Source organism: Arachis hypogaea, chromosome 6, assembly GCF_003086295.3.
Source record: "Arachis hypogaea cultivar Tifrunner chromosome 6, arahy.Tifrunner.gnm2.J5K5, whole genome shotgun sequence".
NCBI lineage: Eukaryota > Viridiplantae > Streptophyta > Magnoliopsida > Fabales > Fabaceae > Arachis > Arachis hypogaea.
Window position 1 is genome coordinate 92,741,573 of NC_092041.1, and position 14,200 is coordinate 92,755,772.

A 14,200-nucleotide genomic window follows, 5' to 3' on the forward strand; every position below is an offset into this window, starting at 1 on the left:
AATTTAATTAAGATAATTTCGATTATCTTATTTTTAGTGTGTTGTGATCTTTATACATACATATCCATAACAAAAAAAATATCTCAAATTAATAATAAAATTTTGATATACGATGTACACATCAATATTTCATTATAAATACCGGTATTAAGCGTGATAATTTTGTCACACTTGATCAATAATATTCTTAATTTTTATTTTTACTAATAAATCAATAATAATACAATGGCCAACAAAAATTACTCACTTCACTTAATTCCTATTGTGATTTGTATGGTCACCATGACGGCGACGGTGGTTGGAATGCGTATGATGACAAAGACTATACTTAATCATCATGCAATGGAACAATAGGGAAGTGCATGGAAGCAAAGAAGGAATTTGAGATGGATTCAAAGAGTATCATGGAAATATTTGAATCAAAGAACAAGGTGATAGGAAACGGTGCAATAGGGAATGATGGAATTCCATTATCGAAGAATGATAATACCACCAAGAATTGTAGCCCGAGTCCTCCTGCCAACCGTTACAACCGTGGTTGCAGTACCTTTAATCGATGCAGGGGTGATGGTAGTGGCTCCACTCATGGTTAAATTATTCATCATCTTTTTTTCTTTTTAATTATTTGTTTAGCTATCTGGCTAGGTTTATGGTTGTTCTTTGTATATCCACTTTGATTATTATAGGACCGAGTATTAACGACTATTAGTAATAGTTTGTTTTATATAGTAGTAGTGTTACGATTTGCTTGTTTCTATTTAGTTTAATATTCTATGTAAATATGAAAAATTTAATAAAATAAAAGAAGAAGAATATCTTAATTTAACTTTAATGTCCATTAAACTATTATACCACCAGTCTCGCTCGATCGATTTATTGACCGGTTTGATTCTTGTAAGTTTGTTATTTATTTGATGGAATCAAAGCTACTCTTGTCAATTTAAAAATTTTTAATTGATCTCCAATCATAAAGTAAATGGTTTAGTTGTCTTTGTTGTTGGTCTAAGAGACTCCTATTGCTGATTTCAGTGACCTCTAATGTATCATTTGATTAATGTTTAAAGGAGTCGTTTAGGCCGATTACATAAATAGTAAGAGACTAATTAAAAATTTTTAAATTATGAATGATATTTTGTTTTTTGAACAAATGATGAAAAATAAAAAAAGTATTTTTTTTAAATTTATTAAAAACTAAAATGTGAGATCTAAAATTTGTTGGCACAAATTTAAAAGTGTCCTCCGAAAATAGAACAACGACAGACAAATACATGTTGGTGAGATATAATATAAAATAAAAATTAATTATCGTGATTCAGTAGTGAACAACCATGTAATGATGTAATAAACAAAGTCAACCGCTTGTAGAAGCTAGGGTAAACATCATCCCGAAACTCATACACCTACCCAGAGAGTCTTATTCCGTTATTTTTCCATAACAACACAAAACAATAATTAAAAGTTGAAGAAATTCAATACCACCAGCGACGGTCTTCTCTCTAGGCGAAGATGGCCGCAACGCCAATCATGGCCGCTGCGACCATCACGGCAAGAGAGGAGACAAGAGAGTGAGAAGAAGAAGTAGGAGCGGGGGCGGGACCGTCGGCGAGGACGTTGATGACAAGCTTCATTTGGTGGTCAGCACAATGGCCTGCAATGCCGCAGATGTACCACTTCTTTCCCGGGCTTTGAAGGGAGATCCAATCATGGCCGCTTCGGAATGTTTCCAGTGGATCAGAGGTGACACAGTCCTTGAAAGATGTTGCATTCACTTTCAGCACATTGTGGCTGTCATTGTTGTATTTGAACACTACCCAACACACAAATAAAATTAAAAAGGTAAAAAGAACACAAATTAGTTTATTATTGCCTTAAACTTTAAGTCCCTAGCTATATGTGAATCACGAACCGTATAGATATAAAAAATGCTATATGTATATCAAAAAATTAATTATTGCTGTATATTTGTGTCTAAATTTATATATTATTTCATTTATTTTTAATATATTTTTTAAATATATATTCTATGTAGATGATGGTTAATTTTTTTTTACACATAATATAATTGTATTGATACAGCCATATAGGAGTTATTATAGCATATATAATTAGTGATTTAAAGAAAATAAAATATACTAAATGTCTCAAAATTTTGTTTAAAGTTTCAATTTTTTTTTTCAAAAAAAGTTAAATTAACGTTTGAGCGTTGATTATTTAACCAAAAGGGACAAAGTTAAAACCATTTTAAAAATATTAGAAGAAAAATTAAAAAAAGTTTAAATATGAAGGGTAAAAATTAATTTTAGGGAAAGCATTTACTATGTTTTTCCAATATTTAAAAAAAACACGGTTTTTTTTTACAAGCTATTAAGAGATTAATTGAATAATAATCTCAATATTGATATAAATTATTGTAAACACAACAAGATGTAGTCTTGTACATTTAGCTGATTCGACTATATTATGTGTACACCAAAATCAGCTACTAAAATTAGCCAATCAGTATAAATATATTATTGAAACATAAATATAAATTGAAAATAAATTAAATTATATATATATATATATATATATATATATATATATTAGATAGATAGTTGATTTTAGTGGCTAATTTTAGTATGTAAATAACATTTTTGTTAGTTGATTACTATTGAATTTGTATCTATTTAAGTACAATATTAAAGTTCTTAAAATTCACTAGGATAAAAACAATGTAATATAACTATAAGTATCTATAAAAATGTAATAATTAACCATTTTTCCTCCAAAATAAAGAATAACGTAATAAAACAGAAGTGAGCGAGTTAGATAGTGTAGTTAAAATTTAAATAAATAAATTAAGGATAAAATGACAAATTTAATAATTTGGTGATAGGATTTAATAAGGACTGAAAATTCGTTAGAGATTAATTTAGGATACTATTCTTTTCAAAAAAAGAAAAAAGAAAAAAAAACATGTGAAACCTACCAAGGACATCACCAACATGGAAAACTTTATCTTGGGCCCATTTTGTGTAATTATAATCAAGTTTCCATCCGTCATTATCACCAACAACGAAGTCAGTTGCAGTAGCTGTTGGGAATAAGACACAATTCCCCCTTGAGAAAACACCTTTGACAGAGAAATAAAATAGACACAATCACAACACAAGAATTTAACGTGGAAACTCCAATTACCGGAGAAAAAACCACGGCCGTTGTCAAATGACAACCAGAGAATATCACTATGTGAAAATTGTTACAACACATAGACTTCTTTCTCTCACCGGCACCCCAGTACACCCACACTCTTTCAAAGCAAATATCTAACTACACCTCACAACACTCTCTAATCAAAGAGTACAGAGGAAAAGAAAAATCAGATACAAGCTTAAAGTGTTTCTGACTGGTGCAAAAACAAATGAAGAACTTAGCCTCATATTTATAGCCTAGGCCACCCACTCCATTTGCTATCCTAAGCAATGTGGGACTAATTCAACCAAATCCTAACAATCTCCACCTTGATTGAAATAGTCACACATCTTCAGCTTCCATTGTCAACACCGACAATTCTTTGCTGCCATTGTCTATACCGACAATCATAGTTCAGAGAACTATCATACTCCACCATGAAAGTATACTCACTTGGAATTAGACCACTCCAAGCATTTCGCCTTGGTACAGATCGAAACCTTGCTGAAAATTCATGGTGCAACTTCCAAATTGGCTTTTCCTGGAAGTTCTTCAGCCATCGACCTAACTCCGCCACACACCTTGCATCTCAACGCCAACCAATGCCCGTGTGCAATTGTGGACCTGATTGCCACAACTCATCCTTATCCATGGCAGTGCGGTAATACCATGAGGATACTTCTTGTCTTCTAGAGAACATCATCTTCTCTCATAGAGAGAGCAACCAGAGATCTTCTCCTTCAACGCCTTGTGCAAACCTGATTGTATCAACACATCCTTGACTTGTACTTGCCACAAGCCAAAATTGATTCTTCCATCAAATTTCTCTATTTCAAGCTTCACAGCACTTGAATATCCAGACATTGTTGCAACCGTATACTGGAATAGTATAACTCAACTGTAGACCGTGCACTAGGAAGGGTCCCCAGGAAAGAGAGGTGGGTCACAATGGACACACTTAAATACCAAGTCTTTCCTTAGCCAGAACCTTTTCCAAACTGCACTCTCACAGAGTCACACTGCCTTCCAGCAACAACAACAGCAACCAAAGAGATTAGACTAGGCTGCAACCACAGAGCATACTAAGAATAAATCCCACCGAACCGAAGCTCTGATACCACTTGTTGGGAATAAGACACAATTCCCCCTTGAGAAAACACCTTTGACAGAGAAATAAAATAGACACAATCACAACACAAGAATTTAACGTGGAAACTCCAATTACCGGAGAAAAAACCACGGCCGTTGTCAAATGACAACCAGAGAATATCACTATGTGAAAATTGTTACAACACATAGACTTCTTTCTCTCACCGGCACCCCAGTACACCCACACTCTTTCAAAGCAAATATCTAACTACACCTCACAACACTCTCTAATCAAAGAGTACAGAGGAAAAGAAAAATCAGATACAAGCTTAAAGTGTTTCTGACTGGTGCAAAAACAAATGAAGAACTTAGCCTCATATTTATAGCCTAGGCCACCCACTCCATTTGCTATCCTAAGCAATGTGGGACTAATTCAACCAAATCCTAACAGTAGCAAATGATGAAAGCAAAACCATGGAAATGGCAAAGAATGCTACTCGACCAACAAAAGCAGCAGCCATATTAATTATTTGATTTGAACAAAAATAGAGTTAGTAATTACTTAATTATAACTATATATAACGTATATGTTTTTGATAGAATGAATATTTGTTAACTCACATCACTTCGCATTTCAACTTGGTGTATATATAGTAGGACTCAAATTGATTTCATCGAAATAATGCATACATAGAAAAATCAAAATAGGAATGGAAGGGATTCGGCTATAGTCGGCTTTCACTAGAACTTTTAATGTTTTTTATATTCTTTAATGGGAAAGAAACAAGTTGTGTTGTAATAATCATCAAGGGGAGTATAACAACGTGTGTGAATAGAATGATACTATGAACCAAATTTAATTTAATTATCAATGTGCTATGTTTGACCTTATATGAAAGTGATGTGTACATAAAAAATGTTATTTTGGGGATTTAGATCCTCTAACGTTTGAATTTCACTTTAGAGAGTAAAATGTGATCTTCTGTCCTTGAATAGTTTCTCTTTTATATTTATTCTTGTTCCCACTTATAAAATTAATAGTGAGAGATCACACTTTATTCTCTAAACTGAAATTCAAACTTTAGAGAATCCAAATCCGTATTTTGGTCTTGCGGCCTGCGTTCTGCGTTATCACTTAATTGTTTTCCGCTGATTCCTATGCTTGCATAGTGCAAGGTTACATTTATATTCTCTATAATTAATTAAGATGATGTTAGTTTTGGTGGATAGGGCGCTGATAACAATAATTAAATAAATCGAGGGCTGTGTTTAATCATAAGGTTGTATTTTGGTTAAGTGAATCACGCACGTATTTTAGATTTATGTAATTCGTTCTCTATCTGATCAATCTCTCAAGCAGCTAGCTTTGGTTCTTCCAATAGGTTGGCTATTTTCCAGTGCTTCATTATTACTTGATTTCTTTTGACATCAAGAACACTTATTTTGGAAGAATAACACTATCAATTTATATTTTATATTGTAAAGAGAAGTGTTAGGAGGTCAGCAGATTTTGTGATTTATAACCATCAAGTAATTATCATTAGTATAATATAAAATTACATCCAATGATGTGAGATTATTCATTTTTCTTTTAATAGTTCAGTACTAACCAAATTTTAATAAAAGTGTTAGGCTCTCTAGACTTTCTCTTATTGCAAAAGATTGTTTTATGTGCAGGTGATGAAGACAAATTGAATTGAAACTATTCCCTCCAAAGGTGGAGGTGATGGTTTGGTTTGCTATTATTATGAAGCTAAATATGAAGATGAGGCTGGTGAGTTTAACATGCTGAACTTAAATGAAGCAACATGTAACTTATTTGAGGAAGAAGGCGATGCTAATGGAAGAGATTATTAGATGGGTTAGGCCAAAGGATTTAAAATTTTTCTTTTTGGTTTGCTACTTAAACTCTTTGAAATGAAAACAAAGAGTTCCAACAGGAGCAAGCACGGGATCATTAGAGTGAATGGAAAAATTTGAGACCGACTATTAGAAGAACCAAATGAATAACTCGTACTACGAATCATCTTGAAGTTCTCATGTGGTTGATTAGTGTATTCATTTTGATGGTGTTGTAAGTTTTCCTATGGTTTTGTCTAGATCTGCTTCTTTTTGAGAGGATCCATTTCCGTTTAATTTGTACCTGGATTTTTGGAAGAAGTTTATGAATGGAATTGAATGAAGAGAATATATAGTGATTCTCATTAGTGCGGGTTGTGGAGTAAAAGGTACATTAATCGTGACTAGAAGACCTTTCAATCCAGTGTGGGTAGATTAGTAAGAAAAATTTGTGTATTTACGTTCAGAAAAGATAACGTGATTATCTCCAAAAATTGATGTATTTAGCGTAAAAAAAAATTGTGTTTGTTTTCAATGTTTTTATTCAAAATTTTGTATATTTATTTTCAAAAAATTTATGTGTTTATCATAAAAAAAAGTTGTGTTTAATTCTTACGTTTCTCTTTAAAAATTGTCTATTTACTTTTAAAAAATTTATGTTTATCATTAAAAAATTTATGTAATTTTTTTTTTAAATTTGTGTTTTTGCTTTCAAAAAAATTTTGTTTATTTTTACAATATTGACCAAAGAAAAGCAAGAAGAACAAACCATGATAGTAGCCACAAACAATGTAAATAGGTAATCTTATTTCAAGACAAACTTTGTTAATACGATTAACATTAATCGTGAAGTTAATTGAATAGAGATTGGATTGAGATGAATTCTTTGATTGGTAATCTTATGGTTTGAATTTTTAAAATATGAGTAAAATTTTTTTTCAGTACTTGCTCTTTTTAATTTAGATAATTTGTATCTTAATGATCGAAAAATAATAATACACCCCTTATTCTTCGTTTTTATTAGAGGCATGAGTCTTTATTCTTTCTTTTCATTAGATACATAAATCCTTTTATAAAAATTTTCAGCAAAAAATAACAAAAAATACTCAAGTGTAATGTAATTTGTATGATCTTGCCTTCACCAATCTTATATGAATGATAACCATTCGATTGTGACTGTTTAGCTCTTAAATAATCATCAAAACGATGTTCCAATCAAATGATAATTATTCCTCTGCAACATTATTTTGATGAATGTATAGGCAATAAACAGTCCCAATTAAATAGTTATCATCCATGTAGGACAGGTGAAAGCCAGATTATACAAGATACTGTCATACGTAAATATTTTCTGTCACTTTGTATCAGAAATTCTCATAGAAAGGCTCATGCATCTAACTAAAAGGAATGATAGGGGACATATTGTCATTTTTCAATCGTTAAGGCGTGAGTTCTATAAATTGAAAAAGGAGAGTACACTACAAGAAAAACGCTAAATACCGTCGGATTCAACATTGAAGGTTAACGGCAGCTTTACCATAAGATTTTGTAACAAATTCGTCGGATAAAAAATTTACCGTCAGATTCGGTTTTCTAATGGTAAATTCGCCAGTAACAAATGGAAGGAAAGGCAAAATAATTGGTGCCATGATTACCATTGGATTTATGGTTATTTTTTTCCGATGGTAAACGTCATTAGTTGAACGCAGCGTTTTATCCACTCGCATCTATCAGTAAATTCGATGGTAATGATGCCCTAAATTCGAATCGAAAACCCTCTCTCCCTCATTTCGAATTACACCATCTCTCTCTCCTCATCCTCTCCTCTCTCACTCTCTCTCTAACCTTTTTGTTGATGAGAAAAACTAATGTTCATGGATACTAGTAAGTGCACCAAATCGTTTAAGTAATACCATAGTGAGTAGATATCGTTTTACAAGGATTAAAGGATAGATTGAGAAAGAAAATATCGGCTTGAATCGCTAACTAAATCAATTGAACCTGTATTTTAGGGTTGAGATCGTATCTTGCTTGGAAGTTAAGTGCTTGAATGCTTGTAGAGACAGTGATGAACGTGTATAAAATTGAGAGAAAATAGTGATTGAAAATATCAAGGTTTTGGAGATGTTTACTTTTCAGGAAGATTAAACCTTATGTTTATCTATTTTGATGCATGCAAAGACCTTTTCAAGATAAATTATAAATAATTGAACTCCAATTCCTTGACAATTTAATTTATCTTTAATTAATCAATCGCTAATTTCTTGGTCAACCAATTTAAAAAAAGAGATTTAGCACAATCATGATTCAGTTTCAACTAATAGTCAAAAAGTAGTTTTAGGTCGAATTATATGTCACGTATTCAAGTTAGTACTAAATAATTGAGAATTAAGAGAAAAACTACGTCGCGCAGTCTTTAAAACACTATTCCTAATCAAATAAAAAAGTCACAAGAAAGAATTTTTAAATTTTAATTTTAATATTAATTTTTTTTAAATAATAAATAGAATTCAAAACAAAGTTAGAATATTTTGTAATACTTCTAAATCTTTAAAAAATGAAGAACTCAATCTTAAAAATAGATTAATGCATAATCTCAAAACAAAATAAAATTTAGATTAATAATCCATAAAAACATAAAGAGAGCTCTATCCTAACCCCTTGTGTTAATAAGAAATTAGTGAGTATTCAATATAATTTTTTTCTGTTCAATCCCTTTCGGTCTTTATCTCTATCTTCTAATAATATCTATTATTTTGACTAACTTCGTGTTTATTATTATATATTAATTTATAAAAAAGATTTAATAAGTACGTTAGTGCAAATTAATACCATTGTTCAACAAAAGCAACTTGAGTTTAGATAATGGGAATATGATATGAGTTCTAAATATAGGCTTTTAAATATGTAAGACAAAATTCTTTTTATTATTGATTTTAGTTAGCAAAAATAAATTATTAAAATAGTATCAAAAGTACATATTGTTAACAAAATTATTTTAAATAAAACGAACGATAATAAATTTATGAATAATTTAAAAATATAAAAAAATAATTAAAAGATATTATATATTTTTTTAAGTAACAAAAATAATTTTTATATTTAATTAATAAATAATTTTTATATTTACTCCGAATTTTTGTGACAATATTTAAATAATTATTTATAAAGTGTACACAAAAATTGGAGTAAAATTTGGTTATTCACAATAATTATTTGATATAAAATTATTAAATTGTAAAGATAAAAATTTTTTTATTTTTTTTAATACTTATAAAAAATCGCATCAAAATCTTATCTCCAAATTTTGTTTTCAATATATTGTTTCTTTTGTCAATTTATAGTTTTTTATTTAAATCACATCAAAATCTTATTTTTTTTAATATAAAAATTATTTTTGTTATATTTTTAAATCATTAAAAAATTTATTAATTGTTAATATTTTTAAAATTATTTTTATGAGCGTGGTATACTTTCAAGATATTAATTTAATAGTTTATCTTAAGTCAGCAATAATATTTGTCTTCTAGTCCTTGGTGTCTGATAGCCATGCGGAAGAACGCCTGAATTCAGGCCGGTTCCGTACCTCTTGAAGGAGGGCCGGCCAGAAAATTTTTTTTTTTCATTTTTCTAAACAAAATCTATTTATGTATTATTGAAGGGAGAGAAAATTGAGGTATAATTATATAAACATATAGCTATGGATTTGCATGATATATTGGATTGATGACTGGTAGTTGCACTCGTACTTGCAACATTCTCTCTTCCTCAAAACAAATGTGACTAGTTAGTTAATTTGGCACAACGAGTGGTGCTTATTAGGTACCCAAAAAATCTGATTCAAAGTTGTCACCTAAATCTTCTTCATCATAATAGCCTCATTAACATAACAACAAAGCCCACACCTAAAATAATTAACAATGAATATAAATAGAGATTGAGAGAGAGACAAAGACAGAAAGAGTGGAACAGAATTAAGGTGGTTTTTTAGCACCTTCACACAAAACCACCCTTTTCTGCAAGTGTCTTTTTTTCATTTTATTTTTCTTTTTTAATTTTTTTGATCGTGTTGTCCTAATTGCTGTGTAAATTTTAGTCACATTTGGGTTTCTTGGCCATGTCTACAGACCCTTCAACAAGTTCTGCGGCTGCCGCAGAGGAAAAATCCAACAAGAGAAAATCCAAGAAACCCAAATGTATGTACAACATCTTCCCTTCCATTTCTCTCATTTATTTTATTTTATTTTTTAGAAATTAATTTTGATTTTTTTTATAATTTTCTGGTGATCATTACCGAGTCAATGTGATTTTTGAATCTAAAAAGTTTGCAACATTCATCCTGAGTTTGATATTGACATGCAACATTTCCTGTTTAAAAAATATTTAGAAAATCATAAATTTCAAAAATGTTGTTTACCATTGAAACGATCACAGACAAGATTTTATTAAGATAAAAACAAAAATTTGTTGTACATTATCTGACAGCTTCAATTTTTCAATTGAGCCACAAAATTGGTCCCTGATTATTACTTAATAATAACATATATATTTATTGATTTTCTAATTTCGTTGATTTCTCTTTAAAGCATGCTTAAAGAATATTCATCCATCTCTACAGTTACATGAATAGCAATTGTTAGTTCCGTGTATCAACTTTGAATTGTTAGCATTAGGCTTTTAATCTATGTGTCTTCTGAAACATTTATAATATAGGTAACATAATTGACAATTGTAACTCACGATTTTATTTTATTTGATTTTGTAGATTCTAGATTTACACAGCAAGAACTTCCTGCTTGGCAACCAATTCTAACACCTAGATGGGTAAGACGTTTAATAATTTCATAACTGAATCATAATAACTTGCAATAACAATAATAATAATAATAAATTTCTATAAAACAGTAATTTTAATTTGTTTTATTTGTTTCCCAGGTCATTACAATATTTACACTTATAGCACTTGTCTTCATCCCTGTTGGCCTTGCTGCATTTTCTGCGTCACAGAGAGTAACGACATCGTTTCAATACATTATATATAGCAGCTTGATTTTGTGTTTTCAAAGTGTATTTGAATTTGAAATAATGAACAAGAAGAAAAAAAAATTGATGCAGGTGGTGGAAGTTGAATACGAATATGACACAGAATGCATTCCGGATTCTTACAAAGATAATGCAACTGCATACATTAAAGATGATAATACAAACAAGACTTGCACGCAGAAATTGAGTGTTAGTATAAAATTCCTTGTTGCTTTGCAGCCGAATCTGATTCTTTTTTGTATGATTAATGATATGACATAGAAACTTAGTTTGAATCTCTTGTGTGGAAGTAATTTGCTGCGGAATTTTGCAGATTAAGAGTAAAATGCAGGCCCCGATTTTCGTCTATTATCAGCTTGATAACTTTTACCAGAACCATCGCCGGTATGTGGCATCAACTAGTAAAATCATTTCCCATCGCTGAATTTGATTTCATTTGATGTTTCGTTCCAATTTTAAGCAGAAAAGCAAGTTCATTAGAATACTGAGAAAGTACTGCATGAATGATGTCATTAAAAATGCGAATCTTGATGTTCTTTAAAATTCTGATTTCACTCAGCAGTATTATATTATATTATTTTTTTGTATAAACATATGATTACAAGAATTTAACATCAACCTAACAAAATAGTTAGAGATTCACTATCTTCATGTGAAGTTGATAATTGAAAACTGTTAGATAATTGGACATATTTAACTAAATTCACTCTCCAAAAGTATGATGCTTTATGAGATAAATTCAGGAAGGAGAATGAGAGAGTAATCTATTGGAAACCATTTCTGAACCTCATTTTTTTTTTCTCAGATGCTGAAATGCTTTTCCATAATTAATTTTGTCTGGTTGGTATCTGCAGATATGTTAAAAGTAGAAGCGATGAACAACTGAGGACAAAGGACAAAGAGAATGATGTATCATCATGTAGTCCTGAAGATTATGTAACAATCAACAATAAGTCTGAACCAATTGTTCCTTGTGGCCTTATTGCATGGAGTCTATTCAATGACACCTACAAAATTCAAAACAAGGATAAGGAAGTTGTCATCAACAAAACCAACATAGCATGGGCGAGTGACCGAACCACCAAATTCGGATCCGATGTTTATCCGAAAAATTTTCAAGCTTCAGGATTGATTGGGGGTGCTAAACTGGATCCAACCAAACCTGTAAATATATCTACTACTATTCAAACCATACCTCTGATTTTGTTCATGAGAAATAAACACTCTTAACATCCTTCTTAAGAATAAAACATAGGTTTTTAATTTGTAAAATGTTTTACAAAAACATTTAGAATAATTTGATAAACTAATCCTTGTGATAATGTGTGATGAACCAGCTGAGTGAGCAAGAAGATCTCATTGTTTGGATGCGAACGGCGGCGCTGCCCAAATTCAGAAAGTTATATGGGAAGATTGAGACTGATCTTGAAGCTAATGATGAAATAGTGGTAGTGATAGAGAACAATTACAATACATATGAGTTTGGTGGCAAGAAGAGCTTGGTTCTTTCAACAGCAACTTGGATTGGTGGAAGAAATAACTTCTTGGGAATTGCATATGTTGTCATTGGTAGCATGTCCTTGTTGCTGGCTTTGGGTTTCCTACTTCTATATATCTTGAAACCAAGGTCAGGAAAATAGTCCCCATCTTTCTTTTCTCTTACACTATATAGTTCTGTCATTACTTTTGCAGTTATATGCATATGAGTTAGTCTAACAATGTAAGGACCAATTAGATCCCTTCTTTGTGGTCTCAAGTCTTAGCTCCGGGGAAGGTAATAGAAAACACTATGTTGGGAAGGGCAATCACATATCTTGTGCCGGATTAGTCGGTCCTATAAGAGATTTTATGATTTAAAGGTCTAGAGTTTGAGATGTAACTATTCATGTGTATCTTCCTATTAGCTTAAATTTTTAGGAGAAGTAGTTTTATTAGTTGTTATGATGCAAAAGCTAATGAGGTTTTTCTTTCTTTTTTATGGACTTGCTTAAAGCTGTTTTGTCTCTCCAAAAGTTTGTCTCATTTAATGTTTATAATCATATATATACTCAGAAGATTATGTGACATTTGATACAAAAAGCTAATCACTATTCTATTTTGTCATTCATAGTTTACGTCTTTCTGTCTAGAAATTACAACTTGCATTGCAAGCTAATATGCATTGTTACATTGTTGTTCTATGCAGACCACTTGGGGATCCAACATACTTGTCCTGGAACAAAAATCCAGGAGGCTTAAGATGATGTGTGATGTCTAATATGAGTTTGATTTAACCATTCACTAATTTAATGTCTCAATTTCTTTTAATAGTGGAAAAAGGATGTGACATGAGGCTTGTTCTTGACTAGATTGAAGAACTTCAATCTTGATGATGCATTTAAAAGCTTTCATACGATTTTTGTTGCCAAACTTGAAATCCATAAGATGTGTATGATCTAGGATCAAAAGTACGGAGTGTATGTACATGCTACAATTTGGGTTTATAAGAATTTTTTCTGTGTGCACAAAAATCCTATGAAATCAAATGGAATAGAGAGAAAAATGTTATTTTAATGGAAGTTGTTCATGAAAATTGGTCACTATAGCAGCACCTAGCATAGCAAAGAGACTTGTTTTTAGTTTCTTCATCTTTTCATGAAGGATTATAGTTGATGTCTTTACTCATTACTTTTGTAAGTTCCTGGACAGTGAAATTTGATGTTAAAAACATTTTTTGAGCATTAATAATTTGTATATTTTAAAATCTTAATTGTTACTGACAATTTTATCTCATCTATTTTTCTTTCTGTTTATTTAGTTTATTTTTCTTAACATAACTTAGGTAAGAAAAAAATCATTTTACTGCTTTTGAAAGCAATTGTAAACAACATGCAAGACCATGTACTCATTTTAGAGACATTTTTTTCCCTGATATATCGTTTGAAAAAGAGTTCTATAATGCACAATGGTTGAGAACTCTTAGTAAGACCAACAAATTAAAAATACCAGTAATTCCCATATCATCTGCCAAAAGGAAATAAAAAACCACTGCTGTGTATTTCAACATCATTGATATGAT

At 30.8% G+C, this 14,200-nt stretch overlaps 1 protein-coding gene and 1 non-coding gene across 2 annotated transcripts; one reads left to right on the forward strand and one right to left on the reverse strand.

Moving 5' to 3' along the window:
• Window positions 1–1,282: 1,282 nt before the first annotated feature.
• On the reverse strand, window positions 1,283–3,074 carry LOC112805744 (uncharacterized). The gene is made up of 2 exons (XR_011862486.1): window positions 2,969–3,074; window positions 1,283–1,807 (listed from the first exon to the last, which is right to left on the reverse strand). It is a non-coding gene; the product is annotated as an uncharacterized protein (transcript).
• A 6,873-nt stretch (window positions 3,075–9,947) lies between these two features.
• On the forward strand, window positions 9,948–13,885 carry LOC112696953 (ALA-interacting subunit 3). The gene is made up of 8 exons (XM_025749912.3): window positions 9,948–10,295; window positions 10,865–10,923; window positions 11,035–11,109; window positions 11,215–11,331; window positions 11,456–11,526; window positions 11,997–12,306; window positions 12,480–12,769; window positions 13,328–13,885. Exons 1-8 carry the CDS (start codon window positions 10,217–10,219, stop codon window positions 13,383–13,385), a joined length of 1,059 nt encoding a protein of 352 aa, XP_025605697.1. The 5' UTR covers window positions 9,948–10,216; the 3' UTR covers window positions 13,386–13,885.
• Window positions 13,886–14,200: the final 315 nt, after the last annotated feature.